Source organism: Oncorhynchus gorbuscha, linkage group LG17 (genome assembly GCF_021184085.1).
Source record: "Oncorhynchus gorbuscha isolate QuinsamMale2020 ecotype Even-year linkage group LG17, OgorEven_v1.0, whole genome shotgun sequence".
Classification (NCBI taxonomy): domain Eukaryota; kingdom Metazoa; phylum Chordata; class Actinopteri; order Salmoniformes; family Salmonidae; genus Oncorhynchus; species Oncorhynchus gorbuscha.
The window spans coordinates 58,968,708-58,991,537 of NC_060189.1; the positions used below are offsets into that span (position 1 = coordinate 58,968,708).

Sequence of the window (22,830 nt, forward strand, 5' to 3'; positions counted from 1 at the left end):
AACAGGATCCGCACCACTGATAAAGACTCTTTATTCATCACTGATGAGTGATCGAAAATATACACATTACATGGAGGAATTGTATAACTCTAAAATACATGATCTCTTTCAAAATACATTTGCTTGAAATATATTAGATATTAGAATAAATCATTATTTTCATTGGGATGACACACATTCACAATATAAATTCATCAACACTGCAGGTGGCAATACTAAGTGCTCAGCACAATGATAGCTCCATTCTTCGTGCAAAACGCATATATGCAATTATCTTAACAGTCATGATCTTTTGATAATTACATTGGTCAATACAATTTTTTTTTAAAGAGAGACAGATCACAGTAAAATCCTATCCCAAGTCGACCCTATGCCTGTGGAGATTTGAGAGCATATGGTAATAAATCTACCCTGTCCTGATATGCTAGCTGGAAATTCCACCATGTTGCTACGGTACAACTATCAAATGCTCTCAAATCTCCACAAGGATATTGAACAGAGATTTGGCCTAGTCCTTGTGAGTCTCTATTAAAATAGCATTTTAGTCCAAGACTAAGCTAAAACTGTGTCTGGGAAACCTGCCTGTAGAGGCTAGGAGTCCATTTGGGACTGGGCCTTCTTAATCCCAATCTATTCCTTTATGCGTATGACATTTTGCCGAGGTAGTTGGCTGGGACGTAGCCCTTCTGTCCGTTGGCCTCGGCCAACCACCAGTCCTTGTTGCCTCCCAGGTCGCTGAACTTGAGGATCCTCACATGCTGGTTCTCCTGCATGGTCAGCTCCTGGTCGCAGCGTGCCTGGAACCCGTACACCGCATAAAACTGGAGAAACAGACAGAACATTCACCATAGAGCAGTTATTGTACCATGAATACAGTACACAGGAGGCTGATGAGGGTAGAACGGCTCATAATAACGTCTGGAACAGAGCCAATGGAATGGAATCAAACACCTGGAAACCATGGAAACCATGTGTTTGATGTATTCGATACCACTCCACTAATTCAGCTCCAGTCATTAGAATGAGCCGGTTCTCCCCAATTAAGGTGCCACCAACCTGTGTGGTGTCGTGGAGAAAATGTTTGGTTCATGTTCCTCAGAATCTGACCCCAAACTAATTGGTCAAGTGCCTCATCATACAGTTATTTACTAAATTAATTTGCAATTCAATCTGATGAAACTTTAAAATCCAAAACGTGTCAAGGTATTAGTTAACTGCGACAGCACAGCATATTCCATTGGCAAAATTTGCTGTACCAGTCTCTACTGAATTCAGTGTGGTATTTCCTTAATTCACCAGTCGGTGTCACTGTTAGTCCATCAAAAGAAGATACAGACCCCCATCACCACTGTAGTCCCCAACCCAAACCCACCATCACCAATATCCATTTATAATCTATATTAACCGCCTCATATTCTGATGGAGGTCAAAAGCGTCCTGCCAGGTCGCAGCAAACCAAGACATAGTAAGAACAGAGCCTCTGCCCAGCGGCTGCTAAAGGGACTAATGTTGAGTGACTGCACTGGTGTCGTATAAATGTTATTCACTCCATATAATCTCTATGCGAGATGGAAGTGTGACCCTAAACCTATCAGAGCCAGACCTAACAGGCACAAACACACACCGCCCCAAGGCTTCCAACAGGCCTACCAGAGTGGGTTTTCAAATCATCTGCACTATAAACCAGCACACTTCACTTTTTTACTGCTCCGTGCAATAACCACCCTCATATTTCATACCACGACTCTGTCACACCACGGCTGTCATACCACGGCTCTGACGAGGCCTTTACAGGCATCTCTATAAGCTAGTAAAGATACATTGCTTGCTTAGTTAATTCCTTTTTGTAGATTGTTATATTAGCTTGTGATCTATGTATTTCCTGTGCTTTGATTTCAATGTAATCTTTATTGTTTGTAAATTACAATGTGGCCTGTATATCAAATAAACAATTTTGAGGTGTTGTTCAGCGAATGGAGTTCATTCTATTCATTCTATTGAGATTGTTATGTCAACTATGTAAAGCCTACTGAAAGGCACACCTAAGCCCTCTGTTTACCCTGAGCCCTGACAACTGAACCAGGATCGGTCCTCCCATTTCATAATGCACCTGTCACTTAGACACATATTATAGAAGTTTATAAATTGCCTGGCTGGGCTGATGACACAGTGGATTGCGCAGTCAGATGGAACAGAGTAAATAGGTATTTTAACGTCATAGATTTAGCCTGTGGTAACTTGTGAATTAGACACTGGCTGGAATGCGGATTTAACCAATCAGCATTAGAATCACCAGTTGTATAAAGATATATTATGCTACATAGTGCTCCACTTTTGACCAGAGCCTGTATAAAGAGTAGGGTCCATAAGGGTTCAGAACGACCCTTCTTTAACCTAGTGTTACCCCACCTGCTGGTTGTCTGGCTCTGTGTCCACATCCTGGTGGATGTCTGGCTCTGTGTCGCCCTGTAGGCTGGACGGGGTGGAGCATCTGTCAAGCGAGGTACTGGAGGTGTTGTAGAGGCTGAAGTTAGGTATGCTACTCCGGCTCCGCATGCTGTTGTTCCTCCCGCTGCCCGACACAAACAGGCTGAGGTTGTCAAAGTCCTCGTCCAGCACCACGATGGGTTGCTGGGGCTCTGTGATCCCCGTACCCTGACCTGGTCGACCCTGATCCCTGTTGGGGTTGTACTGCTTCAGGAAGGATGAGTACACGTAACCCTGGGTACCTGAGAGAGAAGGAGAACAGAGGGATGTTTGTGTCTGTCAGACATATCTGGGTTCAAGTATCACCATACTGGTATCGTCTACTTGAAATCTTCCAGGTGCTGTGATGAATGTGGGCTTGAGCCTGCCTGGAGTGCCAGATGGGCAGGGCTTTCACTTTAGGAACTATTCCATTGATTCACAGAAAGTATTTGAAAGAAATTCAAATCAAATGTTATTTGTCACATGCTTCGTAGACAACAGTTGTAGACCAACAGTGAAATGCTTACTTACGGGTCAACAATGCAGAGTTAAAGATAAGGGAAAAAAGATGTCTGTGAGAGAGCTAGGTGCAGGGAGGCTCAACAAATGCACAGGTGGTTGGGTTGCATGTGAATAGGGTTCTTTGTGAGACTGGGTGTACTGTGGGTAAGTCACAGGGAGATCGGTGTCACTGTCAACGAATGAAGGATGAAAGAAAGAATTGTGTGATTGCGCGGTCTATAAACTGCCTATAATACGAAGGTTTCCTTAAACCGGGCGTATTGTTGCAATGGGAAATAGTAGTTTTGTTTACTGCATTGGTAGCATTAATATCGACCATATAATAAACAGCTTCTTATGAAGAATAGTACTCCCAGTGGATGAAACAAATCTGTGAAGTAGTTTCAGAATGCAGTCGGTACACACACACACACACACACACACACACACACACACACACACACACACACACACACACACACACACACACACACACACACACACACACACACACACACACACACACACACACACACACACACACACACACACACACACACACACACACACACACACACACACTCAAACCTTTCTACAACTCCTTGCAAAAACTTGGCTGATTTGAGCCTTGTTATTCTGGAGTACAGAGAAGCGCGGCAGGCTGCTCCTTTCTCCTCCTCAGCCTGTGTTTCTCAATGCCCCCAGGGAGAGGCTTTGTACTCTAAGTAACTCTGCTTACAGCGAAAGGCGGCTCGCCGCAAACAACTGGCAGGCACTCAGTGCTAGATGACGCGCGGTGCGGAAAATACATGGTAACAAACTCTTTGAGTTGGCCTTGTTGTGAGGCAGCAACTCTCTAGAGAGTGAGAGAGACAGAGAGAGACGGTGAGGTTAGTTTGTTCCAAGTATCACCGTGACATCACAGTCAAAGGCCTCTGGGAATTTCCCCAGCAGGCTGGCTGACTTGTCAGCTGTGGTAGGTTAGTAATCAGGAAGTGAGATGTGTATCTCTCTACAAAACACGCCACAGGACAGAAGAGCTAGGAGTTTAGTTCCACAGTAGTGAGGGGGTTTGTCTAGAGTTAGGTCATGTAGATCAGACCTGTAGGATGATGTACTACAGTACCCATAATGCAAAAGACACCTGTACAACGGACATAAACTGAGAGCATTATGTCTACATTACGTAGACCTTAACGGTTGAAGTAGTGAATGAAACATCCTCTATTTGGGCGGTCTATCACAGCTAGTTTAGATAAAAGTGCAATTACAATTTTCTCACACAGAACAAACTTTTTATTTGATTTTTTACCTTTATTTAACTAGGCAAGTCAGTTAAGAACAAATTCTTATTTTCAATGACGGCCTAGGAACAGTGGGTTAACTGCCTGGGCAGAACAACAGATTTGTCAACTTGGGGATTTGAACTTTCAGCCTTTCGGTTACTAGTCCAACACTCTAACCACTAGGCTACCCTGCCGCCCCTATTAGTGGGGCATTAGGGCTGCGACAATATCTGTAATATATTTGCTCCATGGCATAAATGAAAACACTTTGTGCATCAAACTCTTTATTCCTTTTAAAAACCCGCTGTATGTCAAATAAATAAATGTGACTGGATGACAACATAATGTTTGTTTCCAACATTAGAGCTGATTTCTAAAGAATCAATCCGCTTTGTGTTTTGTTTCCTTGCCACAACAGTAACGAGTATCACCATACTGGTACCGTCCGGCCCTAACAAGAATGGCACACATCCAGTAACTAAGCCACTGTAGCAACATGAGGCAGGATGATCCAACAGCGTCACAACACATAATCCAACCTATAATAATGAACTTACTGCCCGTGTCAACCAGCCAGCGGCCCCGGCTCCCCAGGGGGTCTGTGTCCTCCAGCAGGCCCACCAGCTCCCCCTCCAGCAGGCTGACATCCTGCTCCTGACACCCGTTACACTTCCTCTTCAGCTGGAACAGCCTGTCAGCTGGATACTCGTCCAGCAGCCTGGCCCTGTTACCCTCTGTCTGACGCTGGATCTCTGGGACCTGTGGAGGGGGAGAAGGGAGTTAGGGTGATATGAGCCGAGTCATCAGTGTCCCAATGGGGGAGTGGGGGAATGATCGCTAACGAGCTCCATTGGGTTGTTGAGGGGTGGGTGGTGAAGGGTCTCAGGAGGGGAAGGTGGTTCGAAACCGATCCAGAGGAGTCTTGCGCTGTTCAGATACAAGCACATGTAAGAGTACGCACACACACGTACACACAAACACACAGTATGTCTTGGGGGAGTAATAACTGGAGCTCGGCTGAGTCTGGTGGCTCCGATAACTTCTCCAACATCGTTCTTTAATTGACTTTTAATTGGTTCAATTAAACAAATAAGGGAGCCAATCCTGGAATAGGTGGTGAGGCTGTGGGGTAATGCTGCTTTTACCTAGAGCCTACTGGCATTACCGCAGATAGCTGGCTCAGTGAGGATGCTCCAAGATGTGTTTGTGCTGTCTTACCAACTACTAATGTCATTGGCATGACCAGGCTAGCCTTTAATTACCTTAGCTTATCACATACTGTAGTAATAATGGGGGATACATTGAGGCAAGTCCTTCCAGCATTCAACCATGTTTTCTTCCCAAACTTACAGCTAAAATTTTCTTTGTTTTCTCGAAGCTGACTTTGCGTTCTATTAGAGTCTGTGCGTTGTCCTTGACGACAGTCAGGTTGTTGAGCTCTTCCATGATGCTGCTTTGGACTTCACTGATGTTGGACAAAGGAGCCTGGACAAATCAAACATTTAATCATACTTTATCATACTTCAATGTGTGGTATTTTGCATCAACTCACAGCACACCACAAATCCTTTCCCTTTCATACTGCAAAATATATTGCTGTTCAATAAAAGTCGCCCCTTTGTTTCACCACACAAAACTCCACTCCATCCCTCAATCTCCCTTACTTCCCCTTCCCGTCCTCACCGGTAGTTGCTGTATGGAGGGTGCGTGGTGGCAGGCCGTGTCCATCAGGCCTTTCAGCAGGGTCACCAGGCAGAGGACACAGTTGGACAAAATAGTATGGGCGGCCATGTTGAATCTCTGCAGCTCCTCCACCAGCTGAGCATTGAGGGCTGCGTAGTCCCGCCGCGCCGCAACCTGGCCCTGTAGAATCAAACAGATTTAAACATTTTAGCAAAGACCTTTATAGCATTCTGAAATTGGCATATTTATTTAACATTTATTGTTTTTTTTATGTTAACAGATAAAATAATTCAGTTTTTAATGAGAACTATTATAATGCTGAAAGACCAATAAACTAAACTCTCAATAGCAAAATTATTAATATTGTCGCTAAAATGCTATAATCCCTATAATCCCTACAAATGCTATAATCCTTACAAAATGAGCTTCAATATAACATTTAGGTATGTTCATACTAATAGGTTAACGGAAATTGTTGCTAGGTAACATGATCGCTGCAAACGGAATCCTTGTTGAACTCACCTGGTCCTCGGATACAGGTGATGGAGAGGAGGAAGAAGAAGAGGCAGAAGACGTGGAGGAGGAGGGAGAGCGCTCCAGGCGGCTGCAGTAGTCCAATAGTTTGTCGTAGCGTTTCTGGATGAGTTTCTGCGGGGCAGCGAACATGCCTTGGAGAGAGGAGAGGGGTGCCAGGACCAGATGTGTCATCCTCTCTTTCTGAAGGGATCATATAGGGAAGCAATGATGGAGAATGAGTGTTTTTACATACATTACATGAATCTTGCCCTGGAGACAGCTCTGCAGAGGGGTCACTAGCTGACACAGCCACAAAGTCATAAAATCTGATTTGAAACCTAACCTTAACTACACTGCAAACCCTAATGCCTAACCCTAACCTTGAAGACCAAAAAGCTATTTATTTTTTTCATACATTTTTACATTATAGCCAATTTTGACTTTGCAGCCGACCCACCTAGCGGACATCGTTCAGGTCTGCCTCCAGGGCAAGATTCATGACAATAAACATCAACCTGCGTTTTTGGTGTGAGATCACACAAACATACAGGGAATTGAAATACTGTAGGGCATTTATTTAGCATAGTGTCACGCCTTGGTCATTGTATTGTGTGTTTTTGTTGTATGTTTGGGTGGGCCAGGGTGTGACATGGGTTTATATGTTGTGTTTCGTATTGGGGTTTGTAGTAATTGGGATTGTGTATGATTAGGGGTGTGTCTAGTTAGGCTTGGTTGCCTGGGGCGATTCTCAATCAGAGTCAGGTGCTTGTCGTTGTCTCTGATTGAGAACCGTATTTAGACAGCCTGACTTTCGCGTTGTATTTCGTGGGTGATTGTCCCTGTCTCTGTGTCGTAGTTCACCAGATAGGCTGTAATAGGTTTCACGTTCCGTTTGTTGTTTTTGTATTTATTTGGTTATTTCATGTACCGCGATTATCTTCATTAAAGTCATGAGTAACCTACACGCTGCATTTCGGTCTGACTCTCTTCATTCAACAGACGAACGACGTTACACATAGATTACAAAATAGAGGCCCTTGTCTCATTATATATGATTGTGGCTGTGGGAATCAATCAAATGAGGCACGAAATGGCCTACAAATTGGTCTGTCGCAAATAGTTCTGCCATCTGCACTTTAGTTTGTATAATCTCCTCTGAAAACATCTTGCCTTGCACAATTCGAATAATGATGTGCCTATTTCGAATAGTAACAAAAGGCATCTTAATGAAACTGGTTGATACAAAAGAGCACCCTTATTCTCCACCCAGAGGGCAGGTGCGTTGCAGTTTCAGAGGCTAGTTGCTGTATGAGCTGTACTGAGCTATTAGCGCTGTTAGCTATTAGCGCTCATTAAAGTCTCTGTGGGCCCTCGAGTGGCTCCTCATTCTTCACTGAGAGCACCAAGTAACACAAAAAACTCTATTCAAAATGCTCGTTATCTCGGAATGAGCAACAGAGCTATCCCCACAGAAAGGAGGGCAGGCGGCAGAAGAGAGAGATGGGGGGGAGAGAACCATTAAGCGGGAGAGAGAGACAGAGGAGTGTGAGGAGAGTGCAGTTTAAGAGGGGTAGAGGGAGAGATTAAATGTTTCACCAGGCGAGAGTGGAAGCAGAAAGGTTGACTGACAGATCACTCACTCACTCTGACGGAGGAGTGGAGAGAGAGAGAGGGAGCCGTGTAAGCGCAGGAGGGCACAGCTAGGGCACAGCTAGGGCACAGCTAGGGCACAGCTCGGGCACAGCTAGGGCACAGCTCGGACACAGCTAGGGCACAGCTAGGGCACAGCTAGGGCACAGCTAGGGCACAGCTAGGGCAAGCAGGCCCCACAAGTGTACAGCGTCCATGGAAGAAAGGATAGACAGGCTGACAAGCAGGAGAGAGAAGAGAGGAGAAGAGCCGGTAGCCTGAGAGAGATGGAAGACGGAAGAAAGGATAGACAGGCTGACAAGCAGGAGAGAGAAGAGAGGAGAAGAGCCGGTAGCCTGAGAGAGATGGAAGACGGAAGAAAGGATAGACAGGCTGACAAGCAGGAGAAAGAAGAGAGGAGAAGAGCCGGTAGCCTGAGAGAGATGGAAGACGAAAGAAAGGAACAAATAGTTAAGTTGTCAAAAAAGAACACACAGCTCCTCGACAGGAAATAGTTTGTATTTACTGTGAGAATAGGGTATCCAAATGTAGAGTCAAACTTACAAAGTGCTTGTATGGGTTGTTGCCGTTCTTCAGGTGCTGAGTACCGTTTGTGTCTATTTTGTCTGGATCCTTCATGATGTCCTCCAGGTCTGCAGCATTCTGGACCACGACACCTACCATCTCCTACACAACATGTAAAAGACACAGTCACTATTGCTTTCCATGGGTATTACTCCGGTATGTCAATATTATTCACTGGAACATTGAGATTGTCTACACCATCTTATTTGTTCTAAATATTAGGACATTTTCAATCCATCAATCAATCCATCAATCAATCCATCTATACATGTATCAATCCATCAATCCATCAATCAATCCATCCATCCATCCATCCATCAATCCATCAATCAATCAATCCCTCAATCCATCAATCCATCCATCCATCCATCCATTTATCCATCCATCAATCCATCCATCCATCCATCAATCAATCCATCTATACATGTATCAATCCACCAATCCATCCATCCATCAATCCATCAATCAATCCATCTATACATGTATCAATCCACCAATCCATCTATCCATCCATCAATTTATCAATCCGCCCATCCATCAATCCATCAATCCATCAATCCATCCATCAATCAATCCCTCAATCCATCAATCCATCCATCCATCCATCAATCCATCCATCCATCCATCCATCCATCCATCCATCCATCCATCCATCCATCCATCCATCCATCCATCCATCCATCCATCCATCCATCCATCAATGGCTGGTACATGATTACCTGTATGTGTATCAGGTAACAGTGGACGTTCTTGACTAGTTGTCTCACTGCTTTCTCCAGACTCCTGAACAGCTTCTCCTCCTTGTCGAACACCTCATCTCTCACCTAGAGAAGAGGGAGGGAGAGAGAGAGAGAGAGAGAGAGAGAGAGAGAGAGAGAGAGAGAGAGAGAGAGAGAGAGAGGAAGGAGTTTACTCAGTGGTTCAGATAATATTGACCTTTCCAGCTCCTTAGACTAGTAGTTACTTTTTAACGAAGGAAGCTTGTTCTATTGATAACCTCAAGACAAAAATAGGTTTTACACAAATGTCCCCAAATTGTGGTTATGTCATTAACACATGAAGTGTATTTACTCACATTCATATTCTAGAAGTTAGTGTGTAGTGGGAGAGGTGTAGCAGCTAGTTATTTACCTGTGGCTCCACACCTGTGAGGATCTTGAGGTATCCTGTGAGCCTGTCAGACTTCTTCCTGATAGAGTGGATGCTGAACTTGTTCAGTTTACCCATGAGTGTCCCCCCATCCTCCTCGGTCCTCTTGTACTTCATCACTACAGTATGACAGAGAATCATATGTAAAGGACAAGACCAAGTTCGGGGAGACACACTGTACAATTAGGAATTAGAATACTAACGTTAAAAATAACTCAATAGGATCTCTATGGTTGAAGCACTGAAGGGGTCCTGACATTTAGTAATGGGATGTATAGCATGGTAATAACTGCCATACAGTATAATACTTTAATTGCTCCCAATCTTAACTACAATGTTCTGTGTTCTATAAAATGTTCAATGTAACAATCATTTATCTCAGTTTCACCACATTTTCATCACACATTTCTCCATCTCAGACTATCGCATATTTAGAGCTGTACCGATGTCCTTCCTCCTCTTGAACTCGTTGATGTTGACGTTGATGATCTTGGCGGCGTTCAGAGCCTCCTGGAGGGGCCTGTTGTCAGGGTGATCGCTGGGCGTGGCGTGCCACAGCTCCCCGAGCAGCAGAGGGTACTTCATGACCCGCTGGACCGGCTTGATGAGCAGAGAACCCATGTCCAGCAGGTTGGGTTTCCCCCTGAAGACGACCACACAGCTTGATGTTAATAATAATGTGATGACACTAGAGGGGAAAAAAACTTTCCGCAAAATTCTGCCAATTTTCAACAGAAATTGCCTCGGAAAATGGAAGAAATCCCAGCAGATTTGTTTGGGTTACACATTATTACACAGTTAATAACACATGCTGGAACAGTTAACATGTTAGAGCATGGCACTTGTAACGTCCGGATTGTGAGTTCGATTCTCGGGGCCACGCAGGCATTAAATGTATGCATCCAATGACTAAGTGGCTTTGGATAAAAGCGTCTACTAAATGGCATATATTATTATTACGACAATAACTGACAATAACATAGGATGATACAGTTAGATACACATAATTAGTCTGTCAATTACATTATACATGTAATAACATTGTTATACTTAATACTCATTTAAACCACTGAAAATCAATATGGATAGGAGGTACATTTTCATATTATAGTGTCAATTATTCAAAAATATTCTTAGAGGAACGATGATAGAAATCTGGTGTACTTACTCTTGGTCGTATATCCGCCTGCAACGAGACACAAAGTCATTGGTTTAATAAAAGTAGTTATGGCCAACAGTATAAATGCCTCTTTGGGAGGAAATGCTTAGTTGATGAATGAGGGGGAAGTATCAAGCAGCGACTCACTTCAGTGATGACACACAGCTGATGAAATGTTGCTTGATTCCTTCCTCTTTCTCATAGGACTTGAGTAAAGAGTTCGCATCGTCGTGGTGATAGCAGTAGATTTTATAGACGTCCTCCAGCGCTGCTTTGGCCTGAATGAACACTTCCCCTACGGTGGGAAAACAAAACGCGATACATTTGAATGAACCAGTATTAAATCAGTCAACCTGAGTGGCTTATTTAGAAATGTGGCATATTATAATGGCAGTATGGTCAAAACAAGGGTCATGTTCATTAGGTCACTCAATGGAAAACCTTTTTTTTTTAGTTTTGAAAACGAGAATTTGCCTTTCTTACTGGACCAGGTAAGTCCAGGTAGTCCCCTCCCTGTTTCAATCCATTTTATTCACTAAGTTTCCTTTATGAACACACGACTCAGGTAACTGAGGTTAAACAGAGGTCAGAGGTCACCTACCTATGACTAGTGCCTCAGGGTCTGGCTCAGCTGTGGCCTCCTTCAGCCGGTGGAGCAGCGCAGCCGACACCTCACACACTGTCTCCATGTTAGTAAACAGACGATCCACGTCCACCACCTGGAGACACACACAGAGAGAGACCTTTAAGACACATAGCCAGTCATCCATATACTTCAATGTTCTGGAACAACCCTATAGCCTATGTTAGCCTGGCATGATCTCCAAGTGTAGACATCCCTATTGGGGCAGTGGCTATCTTGGTATCCTGATATTCGCTACACTGGTGTCAGAAGTGGGCTGTGTGCAGTTCAAACACCATGCATCGTCTTTTGGAAATCACTCCATAGACCAACTCTGTCTGAATAACGAACAATACAACATTCACTACCAAGCAAGGTAACACAAGGTAACCACCCCTCTGTATCTCTGTAAGCAGATGATATCACCAACTGAGTACTCTGTCTGCTTCCTCGTTACCTGTCTGTCTCTGAGGGGCTTGACCACCTCTCTGATGCAGAGCTCCAGGTCGGTGAGGAAGTCCCTCTCCGTCTGCACCAGCTCCTGGATGACCTTTGACCTGCGGCTCATCTTCCTCAGGCGGACCTCCACGGGGTCGAGGGCCGGGGAGGCCAGGATCGACGACAGGGGGGACAGGGGAGCCATTTTCTCTTAAGATAGGCACAGGGATAAGTTTAGGATGTGTATTGGATGGCAAGGTTTTATTCTATGCAGAATATACCCACTGGGCACAGAAGTCAATTGAATGTCAAGTCTATGTTGCTTCAATGTAATTTCATTGAAATGACGTGGAAACAACGTTGATTCAACCAATGTGTGCCCATTGGATAGTCTCTGTCTGAGCAGATAATGTACAAAATATGACACAACACAATAACATGTTGAGATATGACATGATCATTGACACAATAAACGCGTTAACTACACATCATATATCTACACATCAATTAAAATGTGAGGTCTGTTTAAAAAGGGGCCGTATCAAAAGATCTATTCCTGCATTCACTGGCAAAGTAAAGAGAGAGCACACATGTACAAGAGCCCTCTTCATGAAGTTCTATTTACATACATGGGCATGGTATGCAATGCATGAGAAAACATCCATCTCTCCCAACACCGTCGCCTGACTTCAACCCTCCCAACCCTCTGCCAGTGTTTCACGCTGATCTAATTGCTTTGACTGAACACTGACCAGCCCCCATTAGCATGCCTGTCAGGTTATTCTCCTCTTTATTCATCCTTTCTCTATTCTCTCTTTTTTTATCGCCCTGCTCCCCCTAATCAGTCCCTAGCTGGCAATGCTTTGCATGGCGGGTGAGGAGAGAGAGAGAGAGAGAGAGAGAGAGAGAGAGAGAGAGAGAGAGAGAGAGAGAGAGAGAGAGAGAGAGAGAGAGAGAGAGAGAGAGAGAGAGAGAGTGTGTGTGTGTGTGTGTGTGTGTGTGTGTGTGTGTGTGTGTGTGTGTGTGTGTGTGTGTGTGTGTGTGTGTGTGTGTGTGTGTGTGTGTGTGTGTGTGTGTGTGTGTGTGTGTGTGTGTGTGTGTGTGTGTGTGTGTGTGTGTGTGTGTGTGTGTGAAGAGTAGTGAAGCGTGTGTTCACGGAAGGGAGATGTTTCCTTTCCGGGTCTGCTGCCTAATCGACCTCAACACACCACTTCCCCCTCTCCAGGAGAGAGATAGAGAGGGAGGGAGAAAGATAGAGAGGGAGGGAGAGAGATAGAGAGGGAGGGAGAAAGAGATAGAGAGGGAGGGAGAGAGAGAGAGAGGGAGGGAGAGAGATAGAGAGGGAGGGAGAGAGATAGAGAGGGAGGGAGAGAGATAGAGCGGGAGGGAGAGAGAGATAGAGAGGGAGGGAGAGAGATAGAGCGGGAGGGAGAGAGAGATAGAGAGGGAGGGAGAGAGATAGAGCGGGAGGGAGAGAGAGATAGAGAGGGAGGAGAGAGAGAGGGAGGGAGAGAGATAGGGGGAGGGAGAGAGATAGAGAGGGAGGGAGAGAGATAGAGAGGGAGGGAGAGAGATAGAGAGGGAGGGAGAGATAGAGAGGGAGGGAGAGAGATAGAGAGGGAGGGAGAGAGATAGAGGGAGGGAGAGAGAGAGAGAGGGAGAGGGAGGGGAGGGAGAGAGAGAGATAGGAGGGAGGGAGAGAGATAGAGAGGGAGGGAGAGAGATAGAGCGGGAGGGAGAGAGAGATAGAGAGGGAGGGAGAGAGATAGAGCGGGAGGGAGAGAGAGATAGGGAGAGAGGATAGAGGGAGAGAGAGAGATAGAGAGGGAGGGAGAGAGATAGAGAGGGAGAGAGAGATAGAGAGGGAGGGAGAGAGATAGAGCGGGAGGGAGAGAGATAGAGAGGGAGGGAGAGAGATAGAGCGGGAGGGAGAGAGATAGAGCGGGAGGGAGAGATAGAGAGGGAGGGAGAGAGATAGAGAGGGAGGGAGAGAGATAGAGAGGGAGGGAGAGAGATAGAGAGGGAGGGTGAGACATTGAGAGGGAGGGAGAGAGATAGAGAGGGAGGGAGAGAGATTGAGCGGGAGGGAGAGAGATCGAGAGGGAGGGAGAGAGATAGAGAGGGAGGGAGAGAGATTGAGAGGGAGGAAGAGAGAGATTGAGAGGGAGGAAGAGAGAGAGGTTGAGGGAGGGGGAGGGAGGGAGGGAGGGAGGGAGGGAGGGAGGGAGGGAGGGAGGGAGGGAGAGAAAAAGAGGGGAGAGAGAGAGGAAAAGAGAGAGTGTGTGTGGAAAGAGAGAGAGAGAGAGAGATGGAGAGATAGAGAGAGAGAGAGCGACAGAGAGAGAGCGACAGAGAAAGAGACAGAGTGGAAGGAAGAAGAGAGAGCTGTGTCAGGTTACTGAACTAATTGTCTTGCTGATGTAATGCCACGGCGTGTGCAGGCATTCCACCTGCTCCAGCTGGAGGGGGTGCACCTGACACACACACGCGCACACACACACACACGCCATCCCGCTACACAAACCACCCCCACCCCCAGCACACATCAAGATAGTCAACAAAAATCTGACGCACAAACACCCACACACCACACCACACTCATACATGCATATGCGTACACATTACACACCCAGCACCCTCACAACACACCCCTCCCACCTCTTCCCCACTTCTCAGTCTCACACTCCTACCAGTGCATTCATGTCAACACAACCCTGGTATTCACTTGTATACATGCAGTACTAAAACGGAACATTCAAAAGCTTTGACATTGGAGAGCTATTTGACCATTTTTCACAGGGAGGTGGAATGGGGATATGATGGTGTCATGTCCTTGGAAGGGCAGGAGAAAAGACAAATGTCATGTCAAGCCCTCTAAAGCTGCAAAAAGCTAAATCGACACCTTCACCCCTCCTGGCTATCAGGTTTCAATGGCCCCTCCTAAAAAATATAATACTTTATAATTCTCCCTAAAAGAATAGTGGTCAATTTTTTCAATATATTTTGGGGAGGCAGGTAGCCTAGTGGTTAGAGTGTTGGACCAGTAACTGAAAGGGTGCTAGATCAAATCCCCGAGCTGACAGGGTAAAAGTCTGTTTTCTGCTCCTGAACAAGGCAGTTAACCCACTGTTCCTAGGCGGTCATTGTAAATAAGAATTAGTTCTTAATTGACTTGCCTAAATAAATAAAGGTTCAATAATGTAAAATAAAAATTGTTGTAGCAATTAAAATGACTTGACATCACGTAAAAGAGAAGCATGTTAATTCATTTAAAAAAGGGTTCAAATTTAAATAAATCTGAAGAAAACGTATGTCACATTACAACATAACATTAAATACAATATAATGGCTATTCAAGAGACTCTGCTGCAAGTGAAAAGAAAGTGCAGATTCAGTGGCAGGGCTGAGTACCTTCTAGCCTAGCTCCCTGCCTGGGTAAGACCTGAGACCTTCTAGCCTAGCTCCCTGCCTGGGTAAGACCTGAGACCTTCTAGCCTAGCTCCCTGCCTGGGTAAGACCTGAGACCTCTAGCCTAGCTCCCTGCCTGGGTAAGACCTGAGACCTTCTAGCCTAGCTCCCTGCCTGGGTAAGACCTGAGACCTTCTAGCCTAGCTCCCTGCCTGGGTAAGACCTGAGACCTTCTAGCCTAGCTCCCTGCCTGGGTAAGACCTGAGACCTTCTAGCCTAGCTCCCTGCCTGGGTAAGACCTGAGACCTTCTAGCCTAGCTCCCTGCCTGGGTAAGACCTGAGACCTTCTAGCCTAGCTCCCTGCCTGGGTAAGACCTGAGACCTTCTAGCCTAGCTCCCTGCCTGGGTAAGACCTGAGACCTTCTAGCCTAGCTCCCTGCCTGGGTAAGACCTGAGACCTTCTAGCCTAGCTCCCTGCCTGGGTAAGACCTGAGACCTTCTAGCCTAGCTCCCTGCCTGGGTAAGACCTGAGACCTTCTAGCCTAGCTCCCTGCCTGGGTAAGACCTGAGACCTTCTAGCCTAGCTCCCTGCCTGGGTAAGACCTGAGACCTTCTATCCTAGCTCCCTGCCTGGGTAAGACCTGAGTCCTTCTAGCCTAGCTCCCTGCCTGGGTAAGACCTGAGACCTTCTAGCATAGCTCCCTGCCTGGGTAAGACCTGAGACCTCCTAGCCTAGCTCCCTGCCTGGGTAAGACCTGAGACCTCCTACCCTAGCTCCCTGCCTGGGTAAGACCAGAGTTATTGAAATAAAACAGGTCCATAAAAGAGGACCAGCATGTTGTTAAGTTAAGCACTTCTATCACAATATAGTCATATCATGGGTCAGTGTTTGATAGAGCCATAATGTAATAGTCGTTCCATTAGCCACCATTATGCTACTGTATTATGCTGGTGTGGTTGCAGGCGCAGGAGTTCCCATGAAAGATGACACGCCAGCCTTTTCACCAGGCTTGGCTATTGAAAACGATCTAACGTACGGAAGGCCTTGGAACACAGGGACCCTGACGGATCACGTATCGACACGAGGAAAAATGACACGTTAGATGCCCTGCCCCCAGTCACCCCCCTGCAGAATACAATAGGATTGAGAATGTCATTGAAGAAAGGACTGAGTTCAAGTCCATTAGGGGAATAGAGGTGAAGCCTCATAGGAAGGGCAAAAGGGCCAATGCCAACGGCTGAAGCAGTTATTAAACCACTGGCTTTGGGTTTAGCTGCGGTTTGTATAGGATACCTCACTGAGTTGTGCTTGGCTTCAGTCATCTCTCCTAATGGTCCACAGGAGAGAGCTGGGCCTGAGGACAGTAGCTAGGTTGATAGGGGCTCTTTGTACCCCGTAGTACGGACACACTATCTGATGCAATGACAGGACACAAAAGGCCCTTGTTGAGGCCAATTCACACACACACACACACACACATACACACACACGCACACATGAACGTACGCACGCACGCACACACAACACACACGCACAAACACACAACACACACATACACACACAAAGACACACACACACGTGTCATGCATACCAATTGACCAGTTTGTCTTATGAATATTTAGATACTTAGTAGTGGATGACTGTTCACAGCTTTCAATAACTTGCTATAAACTGAGGAGGTGAATTACTGTATGACACTAGCCAGTGTGCAATATCATATCAGGGTGGTAACGCTTTGTGACTGACCATAACTTCTGGTTGCTATGGACCTTGAGGCCAGGCTTGATCAACCTGTTTCACAGCAGACAGAATGATAGAGGAGAACTCCGTGTTCAGGAACAACTCACACACTTCCCCATGTGACGCCACCATTATGTCAATATTTGCAATGTACCTGTACACTTATACTCAAGGCAGCTTGTTTAGCGTGATGGAGAAACCCTGTAAGGTGGGCGGTGGCGGTGACGATCAGTTTACTGAAAACAATCAGCTGTTTGAGAACTGAGTTGTGACGCTGGTCCTTGGGCACAAGTCAAGAAAACAGAAAGTGGTGATAGGCAACGAGTGCCTGTGTTTCAGGTAAACATTGGATGTGACAGGACAAGGAGTGTCCTACATCACACTCTGTTCACTACTTTGGATCCCTACGGGGGCTGGATCCCTACGGGGGTTGGATCCCTACGGGGGCTGGATCCCTATGGGCGCTGGATCCCTACGGGGGCTGGTCAACAGTAGTCCACTATAGTGTGAATAGGATGTGTCGGTGTTTCAGGTCAACAGTAGTCCACTATAGTGTGAATAGGATGTGTCGGTGTTTCAGGTGAGAGGTTGAGAAGCTGAGAGGTTAAGTGTGTCCTATTCAGCACGTCATTATAATACAAAATAGTATAAATGGCTCTTTAGATGGTTAGATGGGAGATTGACGGTATTGTTTAATTGAGTAAACTAATGCCCCTAATTGACATTAGCAGGAGTGTGGGTGACCATTGTTCCCTTGTTGAGGAAACCTACAGAACTAGTGGCACAAGAATCTCTACATAGTTAACCTCTTATTTACTGTAAGGCATCCAGTGACTACTTGGCTGGTTGGCATTTATTAGGATGACTCATGTACTGGAGGCACCTCTGCAGGGTAATCATTAGCTGACACAGCCACAAAGTTGTAAAATCATGTTTTAAACCTACCCCTAACCACACTGCTAACGTTATGATTAACCCTAACCTTATAATATATTTTTTTTAAATGTCAAGAATTTTTACAATATATAGTCAATTTTGCAGCCCTGCCTCCAGGACAAGATTCATCCCAATAAACGTCAACCTGCGCCTGAAGGTCTACATTCCAAGTGCGTGACAACACCTGATGTAATGTAGTAGAGGAAGGACAGGTGAGGTGAGTTTTTGCTGATGAGACACACTGACTGTCTGGGAAAAGTGAGAGACGCTAAAAGGACACTGCTTACCTGCAAAATGACAAACGAAAAAAGAACCATGACCTTAACCTTGACCTTAACCCTGACCTTAACCTAATTTGAACCAATTCTGAAATGAAATATTGATTTGCAGGTCAGGAGTGTATCTAGCTATGTCAGCCATTATAACGACCAGTAACGATACTTTAGTTAAATTTTGAGCCCAGATTGTGTTAAAATAAAAACAATCTTATGATAAATGTATAAGAATTTGACTTTAGAGAACGTCAAGTCTGACCATGTCGTGACAGCCACCTTGACATTGTTCAGGCTGTAGTAGCACAGTAGTAACACTGGTGTTGACACGTGTCCATATATCTGGATGTTCACACTTCCCCTTTAAAGTCCCAGAGACCACACACTGGTTTAATAATTAAATGCTTCAGTCAGTGATAGAAGCCCTGTTGTCGTTCACTCATACTATGTTTACTTATCTGGTTTAATACTGGGCCTGTAGCTACAGTATAGCCACTCCTCCATGCTGTAAGGCTACTGTGGCTCGGTTGGAGCACGGTTTGCATATGTGACCTCATCCCTGCGGGAATAGCTTGGTGCTCCCTCAGTCACATAACAACACAACAGATGCTCGGCAGAAGCATCCATAGCTACAGTGCCCTTCGTCTATCTGGCTTTCACCCTCGAGTCACACGTCCACCTCTGGAATCTATGGCGCTACGGTTGATTTGTTGAACATCTATAAATGCTTCCCTGTTGAAAGTCAACAGACATGCTGTTGACGTCTTGCTGATAGTCTATTGGTAGTTTGTTGAGTATCCATCTACAGATGGAATATCCAAGTAAAGTGTCACCTTTTCTTTTACAAAGCACTTAGGAGGAGAACATACTATCGTCCAAGTCAACAGGAAGCTATGAGATGTTAAAACCTGAGCTATAGCTAACCCAGTTTCCATAGTTATGACCTCAGGGGATCCAATTACCTTTAAGTTTGGCACTGTACTCCGTTTTGTCCGACTGACTCCTCCGCACCAGGGTCCCAAGGTTGATGTCACCTTTAATGTCGGCGGCGATGTCATCGTTGGCCACCACGATGGTGTCCGTCTTCCTCCTCTCCAAGTGCATGTAGCGCAGGAAGTTAGGCCTGGTTCTCCTCTTGACCACTTTCTCTTTTTCCTTCTCTTTCTCACTGCCGTTGTTGGCCTCCATTTTGACCAAGAAGCCCTCTTCTTCTCCCCCCGTGCTCTCTGTCCAGCCAGGGAGAAAGAGAGAGGGAGAGAGGGACGGAGGAAGAGAGAGCCTGAGAAGTGCAACAGGTGTACTGTGCTGCACTACTGCCAACGCCACACAGGTACTGTGGCCCCTCCCTCTCCCAGGCACCTGCCCTGCCATACCTGTCACAGGAGAGCTCTGTGGCCCCTCCCTCTCCCAGGCACCTACCTTGCCGTACCTGTCACAGGAGAGCTCTGTGGCCCCTCCCCCCCAGGCTCCTGCCTGCCATACCTGTCACAGGAGAGCTCTGTGGCCCCTCCCCCCCAGGCTCCTGCCTGCCATACCTGTCACAGGAGAGCTCTGTGGTCATGCCCCCTCCACTGCTGTACAATGCAACGTCCCTAGGAACACCTGCATCTCTAGAGAGAGATAGAGGGATAAGAAGGGAGCAGTGGAGGAGAGAGGGACTATGACCACTGCACTAACAAATGTACTATTTTGGTTTCACTAAAGAGAAGGGTCTCAAGGGACAACATGCAAAGCTAAACAATGCATGGAAAACTCTAGGTATTATATTGGTTACAGTATGCTTCAAGACAATTAGCCAGCATTTCTACATTTTATTTGTAATGTAAATGATGGTTATTGTTTCTTTCCCATTTGAAGACCCTGGGGGTCTATATCTAAAGGTGTTTACTATTCAGAATACACACAACAAAAATACATCAAATATATAACCAATAAATAACCTTTATTTCTGAGAGCTCAAGGAATTATGTTATGTTTATGTCATGTTATGTTTATGTTATGTTATGTTATGAATCCCCCACATCCATGTTCATGAGATCATTATTTCCCACCAACTGTAAAATTAGATGCATGAATTCAACAAGTGGGTCGCTGTGGGAAAAAGTCTGTTCAAATGTCAATTAAGTGATTCATTGCAGCAGATGCTGCACTTTAGGCAGATAAATATTGAAGGATAAAAACAGAATGCACGGAATCCACATGTTCACAAACATACAGCACAGCATATTCTTCATAATAGAGAAATGTTGACGATAACGCTTAAACTGGGTACAGGAGGGTTACAAGCTATAACTAGGGCCCAGAGTTTTTCCTGGTTAGGTCACTTGGTCAGGGAAAAAAAACCTGGTCCTAATCATACTGTATATTAACAATGATGAAAAGGTGGTTGGAAAAAGTTACTTGCTTACCTTTATAGGTCAAATCTCTTCTAAACGACAGCAACGTAAATAGGGGATTAAAACGAGAGCACAGAGCACCAGGTAAAAGTGCACAGTGAGGAGGGAGGAGGGTTTTAAAGTGTGTATACTCATCTGCGTACAGCATTTGACCTGTGTTGACCATTCCTAATCGGCTGGGCTAGCCAATATGTTAGCTTATGTAGTTAAGACAAGCTACAGCAAACATTGAAAGCGATCAACAGTCATGAAGCACTGACTGCACTTGAGAGAAAGAGAGAGGGGCATAATAGTGTAGTTTAAACATCATGTACTCTATACAGTATGTCCAGTAAATGAATGGGCCAAAATGAAAAACACATTTCATTGAACCTACAAATGATTTGATCACAGTAACACCATAACACACACGGTTCTCACTCTGCTGATAAAACTGCCATACATTAGTTTCAAGTTTCAATGTCACATGCACAAGTACAGTGAAGTGCCATTCTTGCAAACTCAAAACCCAACAACGCAACAACGCATTATCTTTCATACTTCAGACAGATCTGGTTCAACAGGTATATTGGCCATACAACAATAAGCTACTACAATGGTTTCTAGACAGGTAGTGAATTCCATGGTGAGAGGACAATGAATGGAGGCATCATTTCCCTCCCCACTGAAGCACAGGGCAATAAAGGCTCATATTGTGTTTCCAGCTCACTGTGTAGTGTGTTGTAGGACACCTGTTAGTTCTCCATTAGACTGTGTTGCTCCCTGTCCAACATCTCGTCGACTCCAATGATACTCAACTCCAACTCCATCTTCTTGACTATTTAGTAACAGAGTAGAGACTGTACCTCTGAATTACATTTCAAAAGAATATATGCAGCTTTTACAAAACTGAAATCACTAATCACCTGACTTATTTATTTTATCAAGGTCAACACAGTGACATACACTAAAGTTACAAAATGCACTGTAACGTCGACTCAGAGTATTTAAATACACATGGTAAATATTACACATCAGGTTGAATGACATTTTTTTATTCCAGAATAATACTTTCCCCTTGTGTGCCAAGCCTGTTCAGTCTGCTGAAGTTCACATGCCCTGGGGGAGCTTGTGGAAGTTAGGTAACCGTGGGTGTGGACTGAGGTTCCGGCTTGGCATGGGGCTGCTATGCTGCTCAAACATAGACTGGCTTCAATGACTTCACACATGAGATAAATGGATTGTCAAGATTGTCATCTCCCTATACAAACAAACATATTAACTCAAGATAAAACACACAATAAATGTGGTAAAGAGGTCAATGGAACTCGACCAGAACAATGGAAATGCCATGGAAACGCGTGGGGGAAAGATCCCACATCTCCTCATTGCCCCCGAGCAAAATTAGCCTACATTTAAGCTATTGTTTACATGTGTATTTCACACTATATTGAGGTATAAATCAGAGTATAATACTTGTATGGATGTCAACCCCAATACATATTCATGTCATCGTCACCAATGAACTGCATTACAGTTAAAAATGACTTTGAGTACCACCACCGATTTCTCTATGCTAGCTATGCTACCAGCTTATGTGAGCAGTAGTTAGCATTTAACAGTAAATTCTTCTAAACCTGAAAAGGGACTACTTCTAAACGTTGAACATGGTCTCAGAGTATTTTGTACTATTCTGTACGTAAATCCGAGATACTCCATTTAGTATGATATGTTACGTTTCGTATGTTATGTTACGAATGATAAACTGGGTGGTTCGAGCACTGAAAGCTGATTGGCTGACAGCCGTGGTATATCAGATTGTATACCACGGGTATGACAAAACATTTATTTTTACTGCTCTAATTACCATGGTAACCCATTTATAATAGCAATAAGGCACCTCAGAGGTTTGCGTCGTGCCTAAGAACAGCCCTTAGCCGTAGTATATTGGCCGTATACCACACCTCCTTGTGCCTTATTGCTTAATTGTAACTTGCACAATATGTTACGAATTTGCAAAATGTACAATATGTTACGAATTTGCAAAACTTATGGCCTCCT

The 22,830-nt window shown here is 45.1% G+C and overlaps 1 protein-coding gene across 2 annotated transcripts; it reads right to left on the minus strand.

The window, feature by feature from the left end:
- Window positions 1-14: 14 nt before the first annotated feature.
- On the minus strand, window positions 15-20,972 carry arhgef38 (Rho guanine nucleotide exchange factor (GEF) 38). 2 transcript variants are annotated; one of them, XM_046308486.1, is made up of 16 exons: window positions 19,930-20,972; window positions 19,357-19,620; window positions 12,057-12,247; window positions 11,579-11,696; window positions 11,125-11,272; window positions 10,987-11,004; window positions 10,262-10,461; window positions 9,801-9,937; window positions 9,389-9,493; window positions 8,649-8,771; window positions 6,462-6,656; window positions 5,940-6,119; window positions 5,607-5,741; window positions 4,814-5,015; window positions 2,410-2,729; window positions 15-821 (listed from the first exon to the last, which is right to left on the minus strand). In XM_046308486.1, exons 2-16 carry the CDS (start codon window positions 19,580-19,582, stop codon window positions 639-641), a joined length of 2,481 nt encoding a protein of 826 aa, XP_046164442.1. In that variant the 5' UTR covers window positions 19,583-19,620; window positions 19,930-20,972; the 3' UTR covers window positions 15-638. The 2 variants fall into 2 exon arrangements, with proteins under 2 accessions (XP_046164442.1, XP_046164441.1); XM_046308485.1 differs by lacking the exon at window positions 19,930-20,972 and having other exon boundaries at window positions 19,357-19,851.
- Between the last annotated feature and the right edge of the window lie 1,858 nt (window positions 20,973-22,830).

Excerpts from the sequence above, each read along its gene's own strand:
- arhgef38 (XM_046308485.1), bottom strand. The coding sequence starts at position 19,765 with ATGGCAGGGCAGGTGCCTGGGAGAGGGAGGGGCCACAGTACCTGTGTG. Across the intron at positions 9,494-9,800 it reads TCACAGGTGTGGAGCCACAG|GTGAGAGATGAGGTGTTCGA; the intron begins GTAAATAACTAG and ends CCTCTTCTCTAG. Across the intron at positions 5,742-5,939 it reads CCTCCATACAGCAACTACCG|GCTCCTTTGTCCAACATCAG; the intron begins GTGAGGACGGGA and ends TGATTTGTCCAG.